Source organism: Pleurodeles waltl, chromosome 9 (genome assembly GCF_031143425.1).
Source record: "Pleurodeles waltl isolate 20211129_DDA chromosome 9, aPleWal1.hap1.20221129, whole genome shotgun sequence".
NCBI lineage: Eukaryota > Metazoa > Chordata > Amphibia > Caudata > Salamandridae > Pleurodeles > Pleurodeles waltl.
Genome location: NC_090448.1, coordinates 680,419,186 through 680,446,451, shown reverse-complemented (window position 1 = coordinate 680,446,451; position 27,266 = coordinate 680,419,186). Strand labels below are relative to the sequence as shown.

Genomic DNA, 27,266 nt, shown 5'->3' with positions numbered 1-27,266 from the left:
GCCAGGATGGGTAATCCCAGTCAGCAAGGTGCGACTGATAGTTCCATCTCCAAGGTCAGTCCCTGTCCACTAAGCCAGGATATGCAGACAAAGGTTGATAAATCCAGTAGTGGTATTGAAGTGTCAGCCAATCACCCGGTGTTCTCTAGTCAGGGTGAAGTCCCCCAAGACCAAGTTGGGGCAAAGGGCGAACTTGATGCTCCCACAATACTGACTGAGTGTGGTATTGGTAAAAGCATCTAAGTTTGTCAAGGTTTTGTCATGGGATGTAGCCGGTTTAAAGGGGAAACTAGAAAACACTGACTGGGCTGCTTTCGCAACCCAGTATGACGTTTTTATGTTTCAAGATATATGGTTGACAACTGAAATAGAATTCCAAGGGTATGCCACCTTTTCCAAAGTTGCTAAGTGCAGCGCAGGGGAAAGAACCTCTGGGGGTCTATAATCCTGGGTGGCTTCACATCTTGGCTGTTTGGTTAGGCAAGTGGAGACAACTAGTGATGACGTTTCATGCCCTTCTCTCCTATTTCCTGATGCCAGAGAACTGTATTTGGTCAAAATGTACTCTAGACCTGATAGTACAGGTTGTGAGTTGTTGGTGATAAGTTATCTTGCTGCCTTCCTCTCTAACCTGCGGGGGCCTACATAGTATTTGGCGGGGCGGGGAATGAGGAAGATAGGTTATGGGGAATCCCCGCATTGATGATTGATCCAATCAAGAAATGGACACCACTGGCGCTCCAAATTAATACCCTTGTGTTGAACCATTCTATTCAAGCTTGCAATGGGTGATCTAACTCAGATAAGTGTGGGTCGCATACATTCAATCGTCTGGGACAGTCTTCTACTAATGATTATATCTGTGTGGATGTCCGGCTATGTCCTGACGTCACTGGCATGGAAGTCATCGTAAGGCACAATATTGACCATAATGCTTTGTCCCTTGAATTGGGGTCTTCGGGTATAGGGGCTAATGATGGGGGCCCCTCTGGATTGGACTGGAGGATAATCCTGGAGCCTAATAGCCGCAGAGACAAATGGGAGGAGCTCCCCTGAATCTGACCAGCAATTGTCTAGAGTTATAGGCATGGCTCTAGAAAAAATGGAGAAGTGGTTAGATTTGGCAGAGAAATTGAAACACTGATGTGGGATCTTGGCCACACACCAAGAACTAGTGGAGGAATTAAAAAAACAATTGCAAAAGGAGGTTTCTCGGGAAAACCCAAGGAAAATCTCAGCCGGGTGGTACACTAAACAGTGTCACGTGGCCAAAACTGAACTGTTAAAGGCCATTAAATCCAAGAATGCAGTGTGGGCTCAATCCACCAGGAGTAATTACAAACAGTGCCTAACTTCCGCCAAGAGTGGGAAACACGTAAGTGGGAGGCCTTGAATGGGGCACTCAAACATAAGGATTTTAGTTATTCTGGCAAGTGGTTGCCTCTGGGTCTCGGGGTCCTCAGGAGTAATACAGAACAACATCTCGGCCGAACAGTGGTCCACCCGTTTTAGTTCCCTGTATGATTTACATATGGGGATGAGGCTCGGGCAGGTCCTAGTTTCTGTGTGTCTCCCAGCCCCTATGGCATTGAAGCATATCCCATTATTACTATGGACGAGGTGGCTAGCGCCATTAAAATGATAGCTCCTTGAAAGGCCCCAGAACATGACAGAATCCCAGGAGATTTATACCTTTTGGTGCCAGAAATTTGGATCCCCTACCTCACAGTTTTTTTCAATGCTATTCTGGAGGGCATGCCCTCTCCTGTGTCCTGGGCAGGTGTTGAAATAATCTCCATCTATAAGAAAGTTTCCCCCCTTCTACAAGCAAATCACAGGCCGATCAGTTTTCGCGACACAATGCAAAAATTGTTTGCATGCGTGATTTTAGGGAGATTACAGGGATGGATGGACTATAGTAGTGTCCTTGGTCCCCTACAGATGGGCTTTAGGCAGTCTACTTCTACTATAGACCAAGTATTTTGACTTCAGCTCTCATATTGGAAGACAGTAGTCCTGGAGGGCTCTAGCTTTATTTAATATTCGGCGACTTACGGGCAGCCTTTGATTTGGTCCCCAGAGAATCCTTGTGGCAGGTTCTAGCAGACATGGGGGGTGATTCTGATTCTGGCGGGCGGCGGAGGCCGCCCGCCAGAATTCCGCCCTCATTATACCGCTCCGCGGTCAGAAGACCGCGGAGGGTATTATGAGTTTTTCCCTGGGCTGGCGGGCGGTCTCCAAAAGACCGCCCGCCAGCCCAGGGAAAAACTCCCTTCCCACGAGGATGCCGGCTCGTAATCGAGCCGGCGGAGTGGGAAGGTGCGACAAGTGCAGTGGCACCCGTCGCGTATTTCAGTGTCTGCAAGGCAGACACTGAAATACTTTGCGGGGCCCTCTTACGGGGACCCCTGCCGTGCCCATGGCATTGGCATGGGCACGGCAGGGGCCCCCAGGGGCCCCGCGACCCCCCCTACCGCCATCCTGTTCATGGCGGCTTTCCCGCCATGAACAGGATGGCGGTAGGGGGGGTCAGAATCCCCTCGGCGGCGCAGCGAGCTGCGCCGCCTTGGAGGATTCTTAGGGGCAGTGGAAAACCGGCGGGAGACCGCCGGTTTTCCTGCACTGACCGCGGCCAAAGCGCCGCGGTCAGAATGCCCTGCGGGGCACCGCCGGCCTGTCGGCGGTGCTCCCGCCGACCCTGGCCCCGGCGGTCTAAGACCGCCGGGGTCAGAATCACCCCCATGGTGTTCCTGGATATCTTTTTAACATCATCCTGAGACTCCATGAGAACATTGCACAAGTTTGGTTTGGGAAGTTAGGGAAACTCACAGACCCATTCCCTGTAAGAAGGATGTGAGACAGGGATGTGTCTTGGCCCCTACATTATTTCTGTTTTATGTTAACGATCTTATAGATTCACTCAACAATGTTACCAATTATGCACCGAGACTAGCTTCAGATAAGATTCCCGTATTGATGTTTGCGGATGACACCCTCCTTTCGTCCAGGACTGTGATGGGCCTTCAAATGACTCTTGACTGTTTTAACGAGTTTTGCAGACGTAGGGGGACTGGAGATCAATGTGAGTAAAACCAAGTACATTGATTTCAATCCTAATCCAACCACTGGCCCAGGCCCGAAGCTGAATGTTTTTTTGGGAGAGGATGGAAGCTTTTGAATACGTAGGGATATTAATTGCAGAGTGCATGGATTGGTACCTACACATTGATTGGCAAAAGCTTAGACTGGCACAGTTCACAGGCGGCTTGGCAAGGGCCTTTAAATACTCCTTTTTCAACCCGGTTAGCCCTGTGGTGGAAATATACAGAACGCAAGTGTTGGGGGCGGTCCTGTATGGGGCTGAACTTTGGGGACACAAAGCAGGGACTGGGATACAAAAGCTTGAGAATGGTTTTCTTAGGTAGCTATTAAGCTATTAAAGGCTCCTTTTTTAAACCTGTTAACCCTGTGGTGGAAATATACAGAACACAAGTGTTGGGGGCGGTCCTGTATGGGGCTGAACTTTGGGGACACAAAGCAGGGACTGGGATACAAAAGCTTGAGAATGATTTTCGTAGACAGCTATTAAGCCTTCCATCAAGTACACCCCTAATTCCATTGAGGTTTCATTTGGGAATAAGACCAATTACTGAAGATCTAGGGCTCAGACCTCTACTCTTTTGTAGGCGACTTTGGGCCACTCCGGAATTAGAATCATATAGGAGAGGATTGGGAGAAATGATGGGCCTTCCTGAGGCTAAGGACCTGCCCTGGTTGTGTTACATTAGGGCTGCCCTGGCCAAGTTGGGCAAGTCCAGGTTGTGGGACGATCCTGCAGTGGGTTGCCAGTCCCTGTCTAAGAGAGAACTTGTAGTCTTATAAAAGGGTCGTAGATTGTCTATGATCCTAGAGAACGGTGCCCTGGGCCCATTGATCCAAAGATTCTTATAGTTCAAGGACCGCTATGGTCATTAATTTTTTAGATGAGATTCACCCACAGTTGGCACGTAAACTGTTCGTACAGTTCAGGCACAGTTCATTGCCCTTAGATGTGTTTACTAGTAAGTGGAGGAGGGGCAATAACTCTCAGGATTCAACCTGCCTTGTTTGTGGGACAGGTGAGGAGTCGGAGGCCCATGTCTTTCTTTTGCAAAACCTATGCCCACTTGAGAAAGAAGTGGTTGCTCCCGATTTGTATTCTTCTGGGTATTAGGCAGTATGCAGAGGAACTCAGAATTTTGAAAACCAATGCCTTGCAATCAATGTTTTCTCAGTTGCGAGATTTGTAATCACTTCATGGTGTACTGTAAAAAGCACTTCTAATCAACCAACTCTGACTAATGCCCTGAATTTTGAGCAGTGTTGCACTTCTTACCCAAAGAACCAAAGGAGCATTTCATTGATCAATTTTATCTTAATCATGTTTTACAGATATATGTACAGTGTTGTACTTTTTATTACATTTTTTAATATTGTCGTACAATTCTAATCCAATCATGTTCCATATGTATATTTTCAATATATATTTATTGATTTTATATTGTGCTTTTATGGCTGCCAGTCGCAATAAAGTATTTTTTGACTGACTGATATATCAGACTTGCTGGTGTTTTTCTCTAAAGTATACACGTTTTATATATAACATGAATATGGTTGATTGCTGGCTTTATACTAAGCGTTTTCTAACTCAGTAAAAGATTTCTATCTGGGCGTTGGTATCTCAGACTTGGAAAGGAGGATTGCAAAAGGACTTCTCTGCAGGATTCACTTCAAACTCATTTGAGGTTATTATGAAAAGGATTAATTTCACCCTATCTGATGACTGGTTTCTTTGGTATCGCTTTGTCTTATTTCAGGGTGGGTCTTGAAGCAGAGACTACTTTATTCTTTGCAGTGGTGATACTTCATTTTACAACTATCATTGCCCTTCAACATGCTTGAAAACTGTGAGCAGCATGACAAATAGATGCAGCTTTATGCCGTCTGTCTTTGTTGTATACGGAAAGAACCAACTGGTAGTCATGTGTTACCATTGGTCATAACTTCTCTGAGAGTTCATTTGGAGTTATAAGAGCTTGAACCCTTTGTTTGTCAACATGTTTGTGAGGTCTCAGAAAGGAATATATAGCATGTGTGTGTTGCAGTAGAGTAACAAGGTTATACCTCTGCAGCCCTCTCAGCAGCCCGACCTGTGCTCATTCCATCGACTCCAGGGAGTAAATGATATGACCCAGCCCATCTAAATCTGTACTATCCTGTAATCTACTGCACCCTGCATTTACTGCCTCCCATACACTGACTAACAGTTACTCGCTGTATGTCTGAATGTATGGCATGGCGACAACCCTCAGTAAAGATAATGTATCTGAACAAAATATAGTCTTATAAATTTGTAACAGTGAATAATGGGGATGTTTTTCAGACAGGGGTTCTGAGTGACTTTCAATAGACAAGTGTGAGTCTTTATGACGTTATGCATGGCCCATCCAAATCAAACTGCTACACAGGGAAAGTGGATTAATGAAGGAACTAAACATTACATGGCCTCTACTTTCTATCCCAAATTATAAAAAATGGTCTTCTGCTATTCACCCTGCCCTACGGCTTCCCACTCCCTTCCAAACCTGCACCAAAGCCAGTGCTGCAGTTATAGATTCTCAGAGAGACTTGTCATAGCATCCTGGAATTCGTTTATGACATAGCAACAGTTGGAAACAAGTCTTGATTCCCACTTTTACTATACCTTTGCAGTAAATAACCAGATTTAGAATATGGTACACACCTTTCAATGGAAGCTAAATATAACAAATGAATGACTACATGAAACCCAAAATCACTGCTGTAGGAAATGCCTCTTTTTGCACGTTCACCTAACATTTTTGGACTGATGCTGTTGGTTTTTCTACTCAGAGTGCACTAAAGCCTGCTAACCAGACATCAGTGCCGGTGTTCTGTCCCTATACAAATTGCATGTCAAATTGGATACTCAATTGGCAAGGACTGACTTACTTATAAGTCCCTAGTATATGGTACCCAGGGCTTGTAAGGAGGTGTCCACTCAGGCCTGCAGTGCTGTTTATGCCACCCGGTCTGTGAAAACGTTCCAAGATGGCCCCAAGCCTGCCACTGCAGCCTGGAAGGACAGTGTTTTTACTGCCAGTTCGACTTTGCATTTCCCTCCAATGGCAAAGCCAACCCATCTCTTAACCCTAAATGTAATTCTCCTCTAAGGAAGGCCTATAGAGCCCTATGGCAGGGAGTTATATTTTTTATGCAAGACATATATTTTTGATACGTCTTAACGGCAACACTTCCAAATTGTTGTTTTGCTGTGGATAAAGTTAGTAAACAGGGGACCCAGCAGGCATTCCAACACAGTTATCTCCTGAATCGGGCTACCAAACTGGGTCATGTAAAGTATGAAATTAATTGTGGCATTAAACCCAACCTGATGTCCATGTTGAATTTAATACCACTATTAAAAGGTAAGCAATGTTTAGAAATGTGCCACTCTCTGCTCCAGCTACCCCAGGAGCCTCACAAAGGCTCTGGCACACAGACAGGTTTCTGACCACCTAGAGAGATTTGTGAACAATACCCAGCACAGGAAGGAAGGCATCTGCTACAGCGAGAGGTGTCACTTGCACCCAGGGACACTAGCCCCCACCTAAGTATTTTGCCCCAACTGCAGTGCAGACTGATCAGTAGCCCAGCACTGGCTAGCCTGCTACGGCAACGTAGCGGATTTAGAGGGACCCCGATCTCTGTGGCCATGTTCTCCCACTTCACCCGTGGACCCACCAACCAGAGCATCCTTTGAGCATCTTTTGCCTGCATCTCTCATCATCAGGACTACTCCATTGTCATCTATAGCAGTTATTCTGTAAAGTTTGGATTCTGCTTCAAAAACGCTGTGGTGACCAAGTAACTGTCCTAAGTGTCCACTCTCGCCCCCTCGACCTCGGTCCTGTCAGAACTGGTCACCCACTTTGGCCGGAGTAGTCAAACTGTTTCAAACTTTTCAAAAGGTTCCAAAGTTTTTGTTGACCAATGCTTGTTTGCATTTGCATTTAAAAGTACAAAAATCGTTTAAAATCTGTATCTCTGGAACCCTCTGGTATAATTTGCTCATCAAGTTCTCTTAAAATTCATAAAAATATCATCATTATTTATAAATTGGTGTCTTCTTTTTTTTGTGTATCTATCCTTATTTATTTATTTAGTTGTTTGGTGCTGTTAAATGCTTTACACATTGTTCCTTTTTCTAAGCCTTACTGTTCACAGCCACAGCTACCCATTGTTGCGCTTAAGGTTACCTAAACATACCTGACTGGATCCAAGATGGTAATTCAGAGTGTACTGCACAAAATGACCCCACTGCCATATATAGTACACCCAAATCCTCACAGTTGCAGTACAGACCTATGTCTAATTCTAGCTCTCAGACAGTACTCAGCACCCAAAGAAAAACTAACATTCCCATAAATCTTTGGGATAGCATAACATTAAGAACCAATCAGATCAAGGCAGTACAAATATAGTCTGCTGTTACTGTCCATGCATCCTCTTTTCTTCGCTGCTCAGAATCCACAGATAAATGTTGCTCCTGTATTCTTGTGTTTCTATGAATTTATAAAGTGATTACCGTATTTGCCTGCTTTGCGGTGTGCGTCACTGCAATTGACGCCACAGGAGCATTTTTTCTGTGTTGTTTACAAAGTATAATGTGTTCCAGCTCACAACTTTTGTGGAGCTCTTATACAAGCAGCAGGAATGCCCCTGCACTCTTTATGCAGTAGTGACACTGCATGCAAGGCCAGGGCCACAGCAGCAGTGAAGCCCCTGACCACCAGGTAGCACTGCGGCGCACGGATAGAGCTGCCTCTAGGGTCCAAGATGCCTGTCAGTTTCCCTCAGCAAATTGGGGGACTCGTGCCACGAGAGCTGCCTTGAACCTTATGCGCCTGGAGACGAATGCCGCAATGCTGAGGTCTATAGTTTTGTAGCAATTCCTTTGAATTACATGTCCTGAGTGTCAGTGTCTTTTAATACAATGAAGACACCCTGCAAGGTCTGTAATCAATTTCAGTCCCCGGCTTACCCAGTGGAACCTTCGGGTGTGGTGTCATTGAGGCCTTAATTCCCTCATACAGATAGGGCCTCTAGTATCTCATAACCTCACTGGACACCCCAGCACCACACTGACAGTGCTGCCTATCACCACTATAACTCTCACCTTAGATGCCATGTAGACGTTTGAGAGTACTTACGTGGAGGAGGAGGCCCTGTCCTTCCTCCCCTAGGGCAGTGATTTTTATGAGGCTGTCGATGCCTCCAAACGTAGGCAGGTTTCTGAATTCATAGCTTCCACTGAGCAACATCTTTACAGGCAGATTGCAGGGATAATGTGAGAGGGCCCCTCGTCCGCAGAATCCCCAGAAATCGGGGGTCACACACCAAAAACAAGGCACACTGGGTTGGATCAGGACACCTTTAGGCACCTTAAGCAGGCCTTCATAGCTCAGATCCAACCCCCACGTCGGGCCCTGGGGCCAGCGAATGGACTTTTGGAGTGTCCCCAACCTAATTTCCTGGACATGAGGGAGGGTGAGGAATTCTTAAGGGGACTCAGATGAGAAGTCTGTTCCTGTCACCCCTGAGCACCCCCATCCGACACAGTAGCGAACATGCTGGGCCCCGCTGACATAGTCCAGCTCCCGGTCTGCGAAACAGGCTCCCGCAGATAAAGTGGTCAAATATGTTGCAGGCCGCCAGTGCAAACCCCTAGAGAAGGAGGCATGCAGCCACCTGCAAGTAGAATGCCCCTGACCCTCTGTGGGGGGAAAAGTAGACCTTACCCCTGAAATTGATACGAGGGTGGCCACTTTCTTGGCTAAGTTCATTAGGGCTCCCAAGAAGGGGGTGATCGTTATTAGCGTGGACTCCAGGATAAACTCCTGAATGTGGTGGGTCCGGTGTCAAGGATTCTGGATATGGCTGAGTAAACCAAGGTCTCAGGTCCTATGATCTCTCTTGACGTCCTCTCCGGCTGGGCACAAAGAACCGTAATATTTTTAGGGAACATCAACGGCTCCCTTTCCACAGGGCATTGCTGCTCTCTTCTCATTAAGGTGGACCCTAAACTAGGTGATCCAGCATCCTCCAAGGCAGGGACAATGGCCCCGGGAGGTCTTTTCTGCATCCCCTTCATCAAGAAGCTGGGAAAGTTTACGGCGACCTTTTTGTGCCTTGACAAGGCCCAAACTTCCATCAAGAGCATTTTTAATCTATGGGTCTTCCAAGGGGCCGGCCACCTCTCTTCTCAACTCCCTTCTGGGGGACAATGGCTTCAGGCGCTGACATTGGCAGGATCAGTCCCATTTCTCAACATTCTACCCTACTAGAGGCCAGCAATTCCCTGGAAGAGGCGGCTGCAGTGGCTCCAACAGTGAGTGTTCTCTCTCCTTCCCAGCTAAATGTGGGGGGCCGTCTGGTGAATTTTTTTGACATGTGGGTGTCCCTCATGACGGATGCGTGGGTCCTTCAGACAATTTTAGGTTTTCAGATTGAGTTTTATGGGTCTCTTTGCCAAGAGTCATACCCATGACCAATAAAAGTTTCTCTGGTAGAGATCGATATCAAAGACAAGGAGGTAGAGACCCTCTTGGACAAAGGGACCATCTTCCAACTGTGCCACACCCCAACGGGTTGATTAACAACCTCTTCTTAGTCGACAAAAGAGTCTGGGATCAACGGCCCATAACAAAATCTTAAGGACTTCAACAAGTGGCTGGTGTACCGCCACTTCAAGATGGAGGGGGTCCATCTTCTTGGGGATGTCCTCCAGCTACTCAATTGGATGGTGCACCTGTATCAATAAGACAGATACCTGACTATTCCAATCTTTTCGCCCCAATGGCATTTCCTTCAGTTTATCTGGCAAAGCCAAGCATTTGAGTTCACCCCTCTCCCTTTTGGACCTTCTTCAGCCCTGTGGTGCTTCATGAAGGTCCTCAAACCAGTGGTAGAGCACCTGCATGCGCAGGGGATGAGAATCATCATTTACCTGTATGACATGCTCATTATGAGTCAATGTCCCAAGAATTTGTCATTGCAACTGCAGATGGCAGTGAACCTCCTGGAGGGTCTGGGATTTGTGATCAATGAGAAGAGGCCCCTCTTGACACCCTCTCAGACAAGAGCATTCCTGGTTTCTGTGATAAACTCCACAACAGCCACCTTGGGCATTCAGTCCCATAAGATGGCAAAGATTCAGCATGAGTTGCGGCCACCCCTCTCCAGCAGTACACTTCCCTCCGGCAGCTTGCATGACTGGTGGGGTTTCTGTCATCCTCCATGTTAGACCTGACAGACTTAGGGTGGTCACCCCTAACTTTTTGCCTGCCTCCCTCCACTTTTTGGACACTGCTTTTGCTGGCTTTTAGACTCTGTGCACTTTATCACTACTAACCAGTGCTAAAGTGCATATGCTCTCTCCCTTTAAACATGGTAACCTTGGATCAAACCTGATTGGACAATTTAATTTACTTATAAGTCCCTAGTAATGTGCACTATATGTGCATTGGGCCTGTAGATTAAATGCTACTAGTGGGCCTGCAGCACTGGTTGTGCCACCCACTTAAGTAGCCCCTTTACCTTGTCTCAGGCTTGCCATTGCAAGCCGGTGTGTGCACTTTCACTGTCACCTCGACTTAGCATTTAAAAGTACTTTCCAAGCCTAAACCTCCCCTTTCTCCACATATAAGTCACCTCTAATGTGTGCCCTAGGTAACCCCTAGAGCAGGGTGCTGTGTGGGTGAAAGGCAGGACATGTACCAGTGTAGTTTACATGTCCCGGTAGTGTAAAACTCCTAAATTCGTTTTTACACTACTGTGAGGCCTGCTCCCTTCATAGGCTAACATTGGGGCTGCCCTCATACAGTATTGAAGTGGTAGCTGCTGATCTGAAGGGAGTAGGAAGGTCATTTTCAGTATGGCCAGAATGGTAATACCAAATCCTGCCGACTGGTGAAGTTGGATTTAATGTTACTATTCTAGAAATGCCACTTTTAGAAAGTGAGCATTTCTTTGCACTTAAATCTTTCTGTGTCTTACAATCCACGTCTGGCTGGGCTTAGTTGACAGCTCCTTGTGCATTCACTCAGACACACCCCAAACACAGGGTATTCAGCCTCACTTGCATACATCTGCATTTTGAATGGGTCTTCCTGGGCTGGGAGGGTGGAGGGCCAGCTCTTACACAAAGGACTGCCACACCCCCTACTGGGACCCTGGCAGACAGGATTGAACTGAAAGGGGACCTGGTGCACTTCTTAGCCACTCTTTGAAGTCTCCCCCACTTCAAAGGCACATTTGGGTATAAAACAGGGCCTACCTCATCAGACACTTGCTGGAGAAGAAACCTGAACCAGAACCTGCATCCTGCCAAGAAGAACTGCCTGGCTGGACTCACCTGACTGCTTTCTACAAAGGACTGCTGCCTTGCTGTTGCCCTGCTGCCTTGCTGCTGAAGTGCTCTCCAAGGGCTTGGATAGAGCTTGCCTCCTGTTCCCTGAAGTCTCAGGACCAAAAAGACTTCTCTTTCTCATTTGGACTCCTTGTGCGCCGAAAAATTCGACGCACAGCTTGCTCCGCAGTGAAAAATTCACTGCACGCCGATCCGGAAAGACGCTGCGACGCCTGCGGTGCAACCGGAACTTCGACGCACGGCCTCGCCTGGAAAACGCCGCCCGACTCCAGAAAGGAAATCGACGCAACGCCTGCCGTGAGGGAGAAGATTCCACGCACAGCCCACCAGAACGACGCACAGCCGGAAGACAAGCCTAGGATTCCACGCACAGACCCCGGGACATCTGGTAATCCCACGAACCACAGAAAGTCTGTCCGCGTGCCGGAAAACGACGCCCGACTTCCCCGCGTGAAAAATAACGACGCAAGTCCGTGTGTGCAGGGGAGAAATCGACGCACACACCATTTTTCCACGTATCTCTTCTTCTGCTGCCCTTTGCGTAGATTTTCCACTTTAAACCAGGTACTTTGTGCTTGAAAGAGACTTTGTTTGCTTTTTAAAGACTTAAGACACTTTATATAACTTTTTAGTGATATCTTTACAAATTCATATTGCATCTTTGATCGTTTTTGACCTGAAAATATCCAGATAAATATTATATATTTTTCTAAACACTGGGGGGTGTATTTTTGTGGTGCTATATTGTGTTATTGTATGATTTATTGCACAAATACTTTACACATTGCCTTCTAAATTAAGCCAAGCCAAGCTACCAGAGGGTGGGCACAGGATAATTTGGATTGTGTGTGACTAACCCTGACTAGAGTGAGGGTTCTTGCTTGGACAGAGTGTAACCTGACTGCCAACCAAAAACCCCATTTCTAACACTCCATTTAGGCGATTTTCCCAGGGTCACTGCACTATCAAGCATTGCAACAATTCAAGGCACAGCACTTGCAGAAGGGGCTCACTTACTCCCAGACAGTGCCTTTGACAGAAGAGGCAAGAGAGGTGATTCAGTAGTAGCTCTCCCACATGAAGGCCTAGAATGGGAGAGCAATTTTCAGTTCCAATCCAGACCTGGTCATAGAGTTCTACGTCAGCAGATCAGGCTGGGGTGCATGCTGTGGGGAACTATCCACAGGAGGAAGCTGGCCACAACAAGAACAGAAGTTACACATGAGCTGCATGGAAGTCCTCGCAGGGTCTCTTTTGTGGTCCGGTGTTGGACCAAGGACTGAATTCAGTCTTTCATGCCTCCTCAAGGTGGACAATGTATCCGCAGTGCAATACATCGTCACCTTGGGGGACTAGGTCAAAAGCCTTGTCAGACCTTGCAAAAGATTTCAGGCAGCACTGCCTGGACCATCACGTATCAGTCATGGCCGAGCATCTCCCCAATCAAACGAACCAGGCAGCAGATTGACATTCCGCCCAGCTTCACATATCGAGTCTCTGGAACCTGGACCCTTCGGTCTTCCTGAAGATCTTGGACAGGTCCTTTCTCAGTAGACCTGTTCGCCTCACACCAGGATAATTAGGTGGCCCTGTTCTTCAACTGGAGACCGGATCCCCTGACGATGGCAAAAGACACATTCCTCCAGGACTGGACTCAAGAGAGGGGCTAAACATTTCCCCCATTCTCAATGATCACTAGAGTTTCGGCCCAGGTGTGGTACTGATGACACCTTTATGAGGGTCTCAAGTTTGGTTCCCAGTTCTGATGGAACTTTCTTGTGATTCTCCAATCCTTCTCCCCCCTCTTTCAGACTCTCCTCCTCAATCCGAACCAAGTCTCACACTGGTTGGTGTCTGAGTGCTTTCTTCACCTAACGGCATGGCAGATTATAGGCAATGATCGAAAATCCCAGGACGTTTGAGACAGGCTGAGAGCCTCTTGTCCAAGGCCTGGGCAGACAGCACAGTTAAACAGTATAGATCAGCTTGGACAAGGTGGATGAGTTGGTGTATGTGACAGGGGCCTAGATCCTGTGGTTGCAGAGGTAGTCCAAATATTAAACGTCTTATATGACTTGTCATCCAAGGCCCTGGCTTACCATTCTATTAATGCTTTTCGCTCCACTATATTGGTGGGCTGTGCTCCAATTGATGGATCACCAGTGGCAGAACATCCTTTCATGCGATGACTGTTGTGGGCACCCACCTCTCTTTACCGCGAGAGCGGCATTATTCATCACTTTCGGATGTTAACGATGTCCTCAATCTATCATGGCAACCTAGTAGATTTCTGATGGGAAAATAACTTTCCGTCAAACTGGCCATGTTGCTATGCCCAGTGTCATGTAGAAGGGTCTCAGACTCCTCATTGCACTACAGACGCTGTATAAAGCGGTCTCTTCACCCTGACTGCCCGCTGGGTGTGTTGAGTCATGCAGGAGGCAGATATAAATGTGGGAGTGTTCGGAGCACATTCAGCGAGAGGGGCGATCGCCTCGAAAGCATTTCAATTGGGTGCTCATTTGAAGGACCTTATTGTAGTAAAGTACTATCTTTCTTGGCATGTTACCCCCAATTTCTGCCTGTTTGTCAGTATGTTTTGCCTGTCTCACTAGGATCCTGCTGGCCAGGACTCCAGTGCTCATAGTTTGAGGCCTCATGTGTGTGTTGTGAGCAGTGCTTAACTGTGTCACTGGAGTTGTGCTAACCAGAACTCCTGTGCTTATGCTCTCTCTGCTTCCAAATTAGTCACTATAGTTTAGTGACTTCATATTCCAATTCCAATTAGCACACTGGACCCCCCCTATAAGTTCCTAGTACATGGTAGCTAGGTACCCAGGGCACTAGGGTTCCAGGGGGTCCTTATGGGCTGCAGCAATTCTTTTGCCACCCATAAGGATCTCAGACAAACCTTTCTTCAGGACTGCCACTGCAGCTTGCGTGAAATAGTGCACACACTATTTCACAGCCATTTTCACTGCACTTAAGTAACTTATAAGTCACCTATATGTCTAACCTTCATTTACTGAAGGTTAGGTGCAAAGTTACTAAGTGTGAGGGCACCCTTGCACTAGCACAGGTGCCCCCACGCTGTCCAGGGCCAATTCCCTGGACTTTGCGAGTGCAGGGATGCCATTACAGGTGTGTATTACATATAGGTCAATTACCTATATGTAGCTTCACAATGGTAACTCCGAATATGGCCATGTATGGTATCTAAGATCATGGAATTGTCCCACCCACTCCAAATTTGGTATTGGGGGGCCAAACTTATGCATCCTGGGGGCTCTACCATGGACCCCCAGTATTGCCAAACCAGCTCTCGGAGGCAGATGGTGCTCTCCTTGCACAAGCCAGTCTACACTGGTTCGGGGACACCCAGTCCCTGCTCTGGTGTGAAATTGGACAAATGTAAGGGGAGTGACCCCTCACCTGTCCATCACCACCCCAGGGGTGGTGCCCAGAGCTCCTCCAGTGTGTCCCAGGCGTTAGCCATCTTGTTTTCCAAGGTGTGGGGACACTCTGGAGATCTGAGTGGTCAGTGCAAGCAGGTGATGTCAGAGACCCCTCCTGATAGGTGCATACCTGGGTAGGTAGCCAATCCCCCTCTCAGGGCTATTTAGGGTCTCTCCTGTGGGTTCCTCTTGAGATTCAGCTTGCAAGACTCCTCCAGGAATCCTCTGCATCCTCTGCTTCAGCTTCTGAACGTTGGATCAACCACAGACTGCTCTCGGAACCGCTGTAATTGCAACAAAGTATCCAGGACAACTCCTGTGACCTGCAACTTCAGCTCTAGCCAGCATTTGCAACAGTTTCCAAGGTGCGCACACTCTGAGGACTCCCTGTCTTCACCCTGCACCGGAAGAACCGAAGGAATCTCCCATGGAGTGACGGAGTCACTTCCCTGCTCCTGCAGACACCTTCCAAGACAACAACCGGTTCTCTGGGACTCCTCTCCTGATGATGAGCGTGCTCCCTGGAACACAGGTGGTAGGCCAACACGAGCCAGACTGTCCTAAGATCCAGCTGTCCAAGTTTGGTGGAGGTAAGAGTTTGCCTTCCCGGTTTGCAACAGTACCCCTGTGCACGAGTCATCTCCAGCTCCTTGAGCTCCTGTGCACTTCTTCCAATTCCTTCGTGCACAGTGTAGCCCAGGTCCCCAGCACTCCATCCTGGGATGCACAACTCGCTGAGTTGTTCTCCGGCGGCATGGGACCTTCTTTTGTTGTGCTGCACCAACCGCAATTTGTATCTTCTTTGTCCACGTGTCCTGGGACTCCCGTGGGTGCTGCCTGGTCATCTGTGGGCTCTCTCCAGTGTTGGGAGGCCCCTCTGCCTCCTCAGTCGGAGTTGAGGCCCCCAGGTCCCTCCTGGGTCCAGGTAGCGCCATTTTGACGCAAACTGCGACCTTGCGTGAACCAAGGCTTGTTGGACTAATACAGCAACGCAAACAGCCTACATCCAACATCTCGATGTGGGACATCTCCTGCACCACGCAGGAAACTGCAGCCATCTTCTTTGGTGCTCTTCTGCAGACTTCTTCTAACCGGAGAACCCTCTTTTGCATCATCTTCTAGGTTGGCAGGGGCTCCTGACCTTCCTGGAATCTTCTGAGACTTCTGGACTTGGTCTCCCTTCTTCACAGGTCTTCAGGTCCAGGAATCCACCATTTGTTTCTTGCAGTCTTGCTTGGTTCTTGCAATAACTCTTATCATGACTTGTAGTGTGTCCTGAGGAAACTTGCAGTACTTTACTCCTACTTTCCAGGGCTCTGGGTGGGGTATTTTACTCACCTTTGGTGTTCGCTCCCAGCACCCCTCTACAAACTACAATTGCCTAAGGGGGAATTTGTGATTTGCATTCCACTTTCTTAGTATATGGTTTGTGTTGCCCCTAGGCCTATTGCATTCTATTGTATTTTCTACTGTTTGCACTTTTCTATGACTATTTACTTGCCTGATTTTGGTCTCTAGTGTATATATTGTGTATAATACTTACCTCCAGAAGGAGTATTGCCTCTAAGATATTTTTGGCCTTGCGTCACTAAAATAAAGTACCTTTATTTTTGGTAAGACTGAGTATTGTCTTTTATTGTGTATAAGTACTGTGTAACTATTGTGGTATTGCAGGCACTTTGCATGTCTCTCAGTTCAGCCTCAGCTGGTCTGCTACAGCTACCTCTAGACTAAGCTGCAAGAACACTGCCTACATTTCAATAATAAGGGATAACTGGACCTGGTATAAGATGTAAGTACCTTAGGCACCCACTACAAACCAGACCAGCCACCTACATTGGGGGTGCAGGGGTGGGATAAGTACTTGCAATTGCTTTACCACTTTGTTGCCAGTACTTTTCACAAGAAAAAAGTGTACTCCCATACGTAGAGCTATACAAATGTGTACCTAGAAGTCATTTTCACTTTCTAACAAGTTCTTTAAAACTTTCTAAAAGTTTCAAAGGTTTGTGAAAAGTTATTTATTTTCTCTAAAATGTTAGGCCCAATAGTTTACTAACTTTTTACTCTTTTCCCTAACCTATTTCTGTCACTATGTCTGGTGTAGAGGCTACCCCAGAGTAAAGACAACTTATGAAAGTTTGAATTTCAAACATTTGAGGGGTCTCTGCATAGAAAGATGTTTAGGGTTTGGGAAGAACCCCAATAAGTAATTTCTCTTACATCTCCTCCTGTAGGATGACCAGGGACATACCACTGGTCAGGTACAGTCAGAGGGGGAGGTAGAGGAAGATTCCAACCAGGCAGACTCAGGAGAGCATTCTGAAGATCCTAGGGAGGGTCATTCCACAAATCTTTCCATCAACAAACCTCCTAGTGTAGCTGGTAGTGGGAAGGGTCACACACAAGTAGGGCTCCCTTCACACCTAGAGGTCAGGTAACTAGGGTTACTCAAATTAGGGAAAGATCTGCCTCTGCCAATTCCCATGTCACTTCTGTGTCAGAGGTGTAACACACCTCCAACCGTGAGGACCAGTCCCTAGATAGAGAACTCAGAAAGCTGAGGTTGGAAGAGGCCAGACTGAGGCTACAGCACCAACATTTGGTCTTAGACTAGGAATCCCTGGCTGTGGAAAGGGAAAGGCAGCGGTTGTGGTTAGTTCCCCATGGTAACAGCAGCAGCAATTTCAGGAACTCCAGTGTTAGGGAACATACATGTGATCCCAGAAATCTGCACAAGGTTGTTCCCCCTTAAAAGGATGGGGATAACATTTATAAGTGGTTTGCTGCACTTGAGAGGGCCTGTAAAGTTCAGAGGGTCCCTCAAGCACAGTGGGCTGCTATCCTGTGGTTGTCTTTCACTGGCAAGGGGAGTGACAGACTCCTTATTGTCAGGGGGGATGACTCAGAAAACTACCATGATCTAAAATGTGCACTCTTGGATGGTCTAGGCTTAACCCCTGAACAATATAGAATCAAGTTCAGAGAGACCAGAAAGGAGTCTTCACAGGATTGGATAGACTTTGTAGACTGTTCAGTGAAGGCCATAGGAGGTTGGGTAAATAGCAGTAAGGTGACTGACTATGAAAGTCTGTATAACTTTATTCTGAGAGAGCATATATTGAACAATTGTGCGTCTGATTTGTGGCACCAATATCTTGTGGACTCAGATTTGACCTCTCCCCGAGAATTGGGAAAGAAGGCAGACAAATGGGTCAGAACAAAAGTGAGCAGAAAAGCTCATACAGAGGGTAACAAGGACAGCAAGACGAAGGGTGGTAAGTCTCATGACAAGGGTAGGGACAAAGATAATACATCTTCAGAGTCTTCATCAGGCCCACAAGAATCCTGTGGGGAGGTGGGTCCAAATCCTCTTCAGATCAGCAGAAAAGGCCTTGGTGTTATTTATGTAAAAGTAAAGGCCATTGGGCAAGTGACCCCACTTGTCCCAAGAGAAACACCAAGCCTCCCACCACCACAACCATCACTGCTTCCACTAGTGCCCCTAGTAATAGCAGTGGTGGTGGGAAAAAACACTACTAATAGCCAATCAAAGGGTGTAGCTAGGGTCACTTTTGGTAATGTAGCGGTGGTTGGTCTAGTTAGGGAGACGACTGAGGTTGTTTTAGTCTCTGATGTTGGCATTGACCTTCCCACCTTAGTTGCTTTTCCCCTTAATATGGATAAGTACAAGCAACTACCCCTAATAAATGGTGTCCGGGTTGAGGCCTACAGGGACATAGGTGCCAGTGTCACTGTGGTGATGGAGAAACTGGTTGACCCTGAGCAACACCTATTTGGTCACCAGTACCAAGTGACAGACGCCCATAAGAAACACTGTTAGCCACCCCATGGCTGTTGTGAATCTCAACTGGGGGGGGGGGGGGGGGGGGTTTACTGGTCTAAAGAAGGTTGTGGTATCCATTGACTTACCTGTAGAGCAGTGGTTCCCAACCTGTGCTCCGGGGACCCCTGGGGGTCCGCAAAGCCTTCTCAGGGGGTCCGCGACTGCTTGGAAAATTAAAAAATATTAACAAATATTGACAAATTAGGTCTTATGCTTCCAGTAATGACTCAGTAGTAGGGGTCCCCGGATTCCACTGATGATTCAGAGGGGGTCCCTGGGTTCCATTAATGAGAAAGTGGGGGTCCACAGAAGTCAAAAGGTTGGGAACCACTGCTGTAGAGTGTCTCTTAGGCAATGATTTGGAAACTTCAGCTTGGGCTGAAGTGGAGTTGGAGGCCCATGCAGCAACGCTGGGCATTCCAGGGCATATCTTTGCTCTTACAATGGCTCAGGCCAGGAATCCACCATTTTTTGCTTGCAGTCTTGCTTGAATCTTGCAATAACTCTTATCATGACTTGTAGTGTGTCCTGAGGAAACTTGCAGTACTTTACTCCTACTTTCCTGGGCTCTGGGGTGGGGTATTTTACTTACCTTTGGTGTTCTCTTACACTCCACTACACACACTTGCCTAGGGGGGAAATTTGTGATTCGCATTCCACTTTCTTAGTATGTGGTTTGTGCTGCCCCTAGGCCTATTGCATTCTATTGTATTTTCTACTGTTTGCACTTTTCTATGACTATTTACTTGCCTGATTTTGGTCTCTAGTGTATATATTGTGTATAATACTTACCTCCAGAAGGAGTACTGCCTCTCAGATATTTTTGGCCTTGTGTCACTAAAATAAAGTACCTTTATTTTTGGTAAGACTGAGTATTGTCTTTTATTGTGTATAAGTAATGTGTAACTATAGTGGTTTTGCACGAGCTTTGCATGTCTCCTAGTTCAGCCTAAGCTGCTCTTCTACAGCTACCTCTAGACAGCCTAAGCTGCTAGACCACTGCCTACATTTCACTAATAAGGGATAACTGGACCTGGTATAAGGTGTAAGTACCGTCGGTACCCACTACAAACCAGGCCAGCCTCCTACACTTATGAATGCAGCGGACTGGTCCTCAGACTATATTTTTAAAAGATTCTACATCAAGTTGGTGGTGGATGTAGCACAACTGGTGGTAAGCAAGCTTTGAACTAACATAATCCTAGTCTTCGGTCCTCAAGTGGGATGAAAAATATCCTAGCTGTCGTAACGGAAAGCTTCAATTCTGTTAAGGACTCGGAGGCGAGGATTACCTCACACAGTGAGAAGTTCTTGATTTATTCCCTCTGCGTTATCAGTAAGTAGCTGGTTAATCTGAAATGTCTCTACTGATTGACTGCTGATGTTTATGGATCATATCTGTTGTGGTTTATATGCAGCTGGTTGATCTTCCTTGGGATACAGTTTCAGCTATTTTCTTGGTTTCTTTGGCGTCATAGGAAATGAGGTTCCAAACAGGATTCCTGAGCAATGGATGGTAGTGTGATTCGCATGAAGAAAAAAGCCAGCATGGACAGTAACAACGTACTATATTTGGACTTTCTTGACCTGATTGGTTGTTTATGATATACTATCCCAATGACTTATGGGAATGCAAGTTTTGCTTTATAGCGCAGCTAATGTTAAAATGGCTGCTGATGGAATTTCTAACAAACCAAAGATTATAACGCATAATAGTTGTCTCTGAGTCCTTAACAGAATTATAACTTCATGTTACAACAGCTATGAAATTTGTAATTCTCTTTGGTGGTGCCTTAACGTGGAAAACCAGCAAGCACACATGTTTAAGTCAAGCATTTATCACCCTGTTGAGCTCCAGAGCATACATCCCTTCTTTCTACACCAGATCTGAAATGACCGAGGCCTTCTTACTATCCATGTTGCTGATAGTTACGCAACAGTTTGAGAAGATAAAAGTGAATTAAATGCAGAGGTATCTTTTCTCACTTTTAAGTACATTATTCTGAATCTTCATTTTGTAGATATTCCAAGGCTCTGAAGTTTGTTTGAGCACTTGATAATCATAGTTTGGGTAAAACGTTACTGTTGAGTCAACCTGGAGAAATAATTTGGGCAGTTCAAACATCCCATTCGGCTGGGGCCTCAGCAAGTCTCCGTTTACAAACTTGTACCAAAGGCAGGGCAAAACAGGCCTTTCATTTCATCGGGCATTTCCCGAATGGGGTTGAGCCGGTTTTGAAAGCTCAAGGCTGCTGCTGGTGCCTCCATTACTTTTCCTAGCTCCACCAGAATAACTGCAGCAGGCACAAGAGGCTTCAAGAGCGTGAAGGAAAGAGCGGAGAAGAGGGATGGCGGGACAGAGAGAGATCAGAGAAGGCTAAGAGAGAGAGAGGAGAGCAGGAATGGACGGCTGGAAATAGAGGGAGGGAGGAAAGGAAGGGAGTGGGGCTGGTTTGAGCATTTTTGCCAGGGCTACTTTTGATTCCCAGTCCGGCCTGACCAAAGGCTGCCCTCATATTAAATCTGCTCATAAAAGCTGCCCTTCCTCCAAGGAACTCTTCTATTTTTTAAAAATATTTCGGTGATCTTGGAGTATTTGATTATTTATTAAAGGATCGTTTCATTTTGGATGGAAGTCAACAAGTCCATCTGGCTTTTTCCGAAGTGTTACTGAGGTGTATTTTGTATTGTTGTAAATGTTTTAACATTTGTAGTGGTTTTACTGCGAACGGAATTGTTATTACCTTAAGTGGGGACAAGATAGCTATGAAAAACACATAACTTACTGAAAAGTCTGCTAAAATGTGATGATTGGGAAGAGGTCTAATGCATTCCTTATAAAATAACAAGCACTCCCAGTCTCACTCACTGCTATGAGTATTAAACCTTGGAGCATGGTCACACTGCCGGTCTCCATAACACTTTTGACTTTAATGGCATGTCACAACAAGGAATGGACATTTTTTCTTAAAACATTAATGTTTGGACCTGGTGGTAGTACTGCAATTGTCCAAGGTCAGTTTCCGCTCAAGAGAAATCACCCTGTGACCCTACACTTGTGGCAGGTCAATGAAGCAATGAACTGGACGGGCCGCTGGGCTGGTGGGTGGAGAAAATACGACAGGAAAGACCACCAGGTTCAAGGCTCTATAAACAGTTTCCTAAAGAAGCAGCGATTTGATGGAAAACTCACATTTTCCACAGATACACTAAAGCATGTCATCAAGCTTTTGAACAGCAAATAAAAAAACGTAATTGTCTCTAATCATGCACTGACGCAATCGGGTGAATTATCTGAACTACTCAGCCCAAATACACATTTCCTTAGCATCATCACTGATTTCGGTCCTATCGTTCACAAAGCACTTGAGCTCATGTTGCAAATAAAAGAAAGGCACAGAAGTGCTAACTCTCCCTTCTGAGCCTTCGTAAACCTTACCGACCCAAAGCAGGTTTTACCCATCTAGATGGCTGCAGTCCTCTTATCAAAAGAGGGGATACTCACGCCAATCAAAAACGCCCTCTATGCTGCTGCTCGCCTTATCAAGCGACTCACGATATTCAAAAGCCTGTCAGACACCCTAAAAATATGCTCTGGCTACCACTTCGAGACTGCATTATCTTCAAGACCTTCGATATCTCATAGAAGCAGTAACAATCATACACCATCCAAACTAACAGACAAATGTGATAAGGACCAGTATCGATGCATCACAAGAATCCACGACATAACCAAATTGGAGACGAAGCACTGCAAAAAAATAAAACTGGAAACGAGTCTTCTCCATAAAGGGGCCCGGAAATTGAACACCTCCCACCCATATATCAGGTTCCATTATCACTTCTGCAGTTCAATAAAGGAAAAGGATGTAAGATATGTATCTTCGAGGGTATCTATTTAACTAATAATAATGGCCAGTTCCGACCTTTTGTATGAGCAGTTCTGTAGTGTCTTCCCTCACATGCCCCCCTCGACGGTGTACTCCATATCAAAGGGTCTTTCCCACCCACCATCCTAATTCTTGCATCTCTGTGCCAATGTATAGTGTTCAGTTCCTCTTAGATGGGTTGGTTCTCTATAAATACCCGAATGTAAGTACTGTAGTTACCACCTAAATACTACCAGCTTGTAGAGTTAGGTGAGTCAACAATTTTACACAGAGAACTAAGCCAAACGTCTGGATTGGGTCCAACAGCCCAAGCAGGAGCTGAGCCTTGAAAATATTTGACTTGTAAATCATGCAACAAACATCATGTAAAAATAAGATAAATTATCCTCAAAATTCTAAAAAGTATAATTATTTAACAACTGAATTGTTTCATCTTAGTACATCAGATTATATCACCACATTTAGCAGTATTTATTGAAAGTGATAGCTTTTAAGCATGAACTTAAAAACATTCCTGCCTCCCCTTGTCATGACAACAATGTCATCAGCGTACTGAGAGAGTATTCGGCTGTCACATAACTGTAAATGTGCGCTATGAGTTGATCTGTAAATGCAAAGGGTATTGTAAAAAAATGCATTACGTACAGTCACGGTCTATTTTGGAAACACCATTTTATTTTAAACAGTTTGTGCATTTTGTAGTAGTTTGTGTTCTACTGTGTGTAATGCAAGCTCAGAATAATGACTTACATTTCCACAGAGCTTTTTATCACAGACTGTGACTTCGTAGCATTAAACATACACAAGTCACTACTCTCCACGCCCCAAGATTTACTTCTAGTTACACATTGGCCTCTGCAGTGCACTGAGAGGTTTCTTAATGTACTAAATTGCATTTTCCACTGAGTAATACATGTATTTTTCATTTAAACCGTGCGTTAATTTATGCGTAGCTACCTGATGGTAAAAAACAAAAAAAACTTACAGAATAATTTGTTTTTTAAAGTTTTTTAGCCACACCTTTGACCCGGCCGCCACTGATACAGCATCAAAGTTCCCATACTTATTAAGCGCAAAACAAATGTTCTATAAACTAACAATTTTAATTATAACATATTAAATTGTACAAAATTCATAGTCTATTTATTAGTCTTTAAATGAAAAGTACAATTGTGCTGACTACTGAAAAATGAAGGAGATGTCGGGTTTCGGTGTGAACTTAACGTCACAGATACCTGCAGGAAATACAAAACCCACTCAGCTATTTATCACCATGTATACACGTACGGGACGGAAACGTTACGAACAAAATAATACATTCTTATTAAAGGAAAGACATTCTCGAAATGGGCCCAAGCATAGTTATTAACTTCAACGCCTTCTCTATTTTCCAGAAACTCCCTTTCTTGAGACACGCGCGGCATTTGAGACGTTCGCACGAACCTTCAATCACTCACGCAATTATTAAGAAACCGCTACGTACGTAGAGTGCAAAATAGAGGTTATTTATGTAATAATGTGTAAAATAGAGTTTAATTAAACACAGAGACTATGTAAATAAATAAATATATAAAATGTTATGGTAGTCGCAGAAGAGGAGGCTGCTCCAAACACCGTCTTGTACATCCCCCTCGCATCCCAACCTCGCGTGCACAGGTGATTCATCCCTCAGGACCGGGCAACCTAGACTGACAGTTCCAATTATACTCTTCCGGCCACATACTAACAGATGTCGGATCTTTTGTGAAATACTTCGAATCTGCTACCACCCCCCCACCCCACCCCACTCCCTCCGCCAAATTCCCAGCTCCCCAACTCCATCCCTCGAAAAGATCCCATGGACCATACCTCAGCTTGTCCTGTTGTTATCTTTCACCTGTCAGTGGCATTACCCACAATGCACTATGAGTTTCTAGTCAAGTCGCCCGGTAGTCCCAGGGCGCCATGTTGTGCGAGACTTTTGCGCTCTCACCTTGATAGAGGTGCGGGAGATTGGGGGAGCCCCACCCTGGTGGCCATATTGGAGGTGGCAGCGGGCTGCCATTGGATGCCGAAGATCGAAGTGAGAAAGAGCCGAAGGGTTGGGTTTGGCTGCTTCTTATTCACATGACGCCGCACCGCCGCGCACAAGCAGCCTTCCACGGCCTACGGCCAGGACAGCAGTAGGCGGAGGGCGGGGCAATACCACTTACAGCACAGCAGTAATCGGCTTGTCAACAAAAGAGGAGTGGGGACGTAAGCTGTCACCACGCCCAGATGTGTGCAGGCAGTGCATGTGTTCTTGTGGTAAATACAACAGCGGGAGAAGAGTGAGGACAATGCGTCACTGCCAGGGATTCAGTGACTACCTGATAAGTACGCAAATTCAAGACAGGGACAGTAAAAATTGAGGACAACGGGTCAAAATTTCAGGATATAAGGTCATTTTTACGGACACATCGGATGATGTTGCACAATTATAAAACAGACAGATCACAGAAGTAAACGCCAAAGTTGTTTTATGTTCTTCGGTTTGTTTTAATCATTGGAGTGCAGAGAATAGCTGGACAGATTAAAGATGAAAAAAAACTAGCACACATATACACTCCAAGAAGCCAACATAAGGGTCAGTTTTCACAATTCTACCCCGGTACCATGAATGATAATCCCTGAAGTAGCACTCTGTTACTGAACATAGGCTTAGAGTTCACAAGCAGTAGCACTACTACAGAGTGTGAAAAAGAGAGATAAATGATGATGAGAAAGAAGAGGGATATATACAGAGAGGAAGAGACACGTTTTGAGCAGCGAGAGAAGAAAGCGGGCGAGGATCTGTAAACTGAAAGAGTAGATGGTGAAAAAGAAAATAAGACTACAGAAAATGGGGCAAAGAAAGGAGCGAAACAATACAGAAAGATGCTGAAGGTGACAGAGAGGTTGAAAAGAGAACGCAAGGTAAAGGGGGCATATAAAAGGAAAGGTATAAGGAACAGATAGAAAGCATGTGGGGGGTGTGAGAGGCAGAAAAGAATGGCAAGGTAAGAGAACGGAGAGAAGATTGGGAACTGAGAGATTAAGAGGTTGAATAGGGAAAGAACAGAAATGATGTAAGGGTTTACTGTCCAACTTGCATGCCAGACCTTTCAATCCTATTTCGAATGTACCGTATATTTGAAAATATGGTGCTATTCTGCTATTTCCCTTCCATGCAATGCAGCATAGCAACTTCACTTGCTGTGCTGTGTGGCTTGAAATGTTAGTAAATATATCTCTCAAAAATATAGCATAGGTTTCAAGGCTTGTTTGGGACCATGTATGCGTTGCACTGCCTTTTGGCTAGGGTCCCACTACAGAAAAAACCTGTACATACAGACAGAAAATCACTGTATGTTATTTTTCAGAGTGAGGGAGAAATCCATGCAAGGTTCCATCCCGGAGCGTTTGTCTGGAAGGTTACATTGTGACACTAGAAGGTTCTGGGATTAGAGCACTTCAGTCTTGATATATAGACCTTTGTTTTTCTGCTATTCATTATCCATTAACTGGAAATGTTGGAATACAGACTTTACAGAAACACAGATTACAATATAATGAAGTCTTCCTGTCCATAGCGCCTTCCTTTCAGCCCATCCCACTATCAGCTGAAATGCTTCTATCTCAGGGTCTGGGGCACTACAAACGCTGCAGGAATGATAACTACGTCCCTAACAGGGTTGGCTTTAATGCTGGTGCCAGATGGTGTGAGAATATTTGTTGTGCACCCCCCAGACATCCTTCTCCAACAACTCAATTAGTCCCAGCCTCTAGTGCCGCCCCTCATCCCTAAATAGACCTGCTGTCATGTGTATTTCATTCCTTTTACAGCGCTACATATCAGGGTAAAGTAGGGTGCCAGAGTGAATTATAGCACACACATATCATACAGAAACAATGGAGTGTAAGTGTGTAAACCAGTATATAGGAAATGTTACTTAAGACCATGGCCACTGGAACTATGCAATTGTGCAGCTGTGGCGATTTTTGCATAATTATAGATTTGCTGCATTTGCCATATAATCCACCATCTGCTGCATCATTTTCAGAGTTTAGCTCAGACGGTTCAAAAGTTACTATACACGCAGCAACACATGTTCCTGTGCAGTAGTAGGCCCGTTGCAAAGGTTGACTGGCCACCTTTCTGTTGCTCATAGCTATATGTGGGTGTTAAGCTGGTACTAAAGAGGGGCAACCAATTCCCAGACAGTGCTGACATGTTTGAAAATTACAAAATAATTAATTAATATTATCACAAAATGTGCAACATTACACCGCATAGTTTAGCTTTTCTAGTTGCATAGTTTGCTGAACCCCGGCGGCTAGTTTGGCCCTCCCCTGCTGCATAATTTCTGTGGCCCTGCTTAAGACAATGAGAACTACAACACATAGGAGCCACATGTCATCCATATTGGCAGGCATTATATGATAAGTGTGCTTAGGCTGGTGGAATATAAACGCTGGAATACAACATAACATAATGGTTGGGGTTGTTTTTTCTAATAAGTACTATTATCCAAAGAAACCATTTTTTAGCAACTGTAGAAAAATGAAATATTAGGTAAAAAAACAAT

The 27,266-nt window shown here is 45.7% G+C and overlaps 1 protein-coding gene across 5 annotated transcripts in view; it reads right to left on the bottom strand.

Moving 5' to 3' along the window:
- KLC3 (kinesin light chain 3) overlaps positions 1 to 24,844 on the bottom strand; it is an 819,248-nt gene extending 794,404 nt beyond the window's left edge. For 2 of the 5 annotated variants that reach the window (XM_069207762.1, XM_069207760.1), the window contains exon 1: positions 24,529 to 24,619. Coding sequence is in view for 3 of the 5 variants with exons in the window: in XM_069207761.1 (XP_069063862.1) it covers positions 24,653 to 24,699 (47 nt within the window). In the remaining 2 variants the exon portion in view is untranslated. Of the gene's footprint in view, positions 1 to 24,528; positions 24,620 to 24,652 lie in introns of those variants that run through there. The other 3 variants (XM_069207761.1, XM_069207764.1, XM_069207763.1) reach the window with 3 other exon arrangements.
- Between the last annotated feature and the right edge of the window lie 2,422 nt (positions 24,845 to 27,266).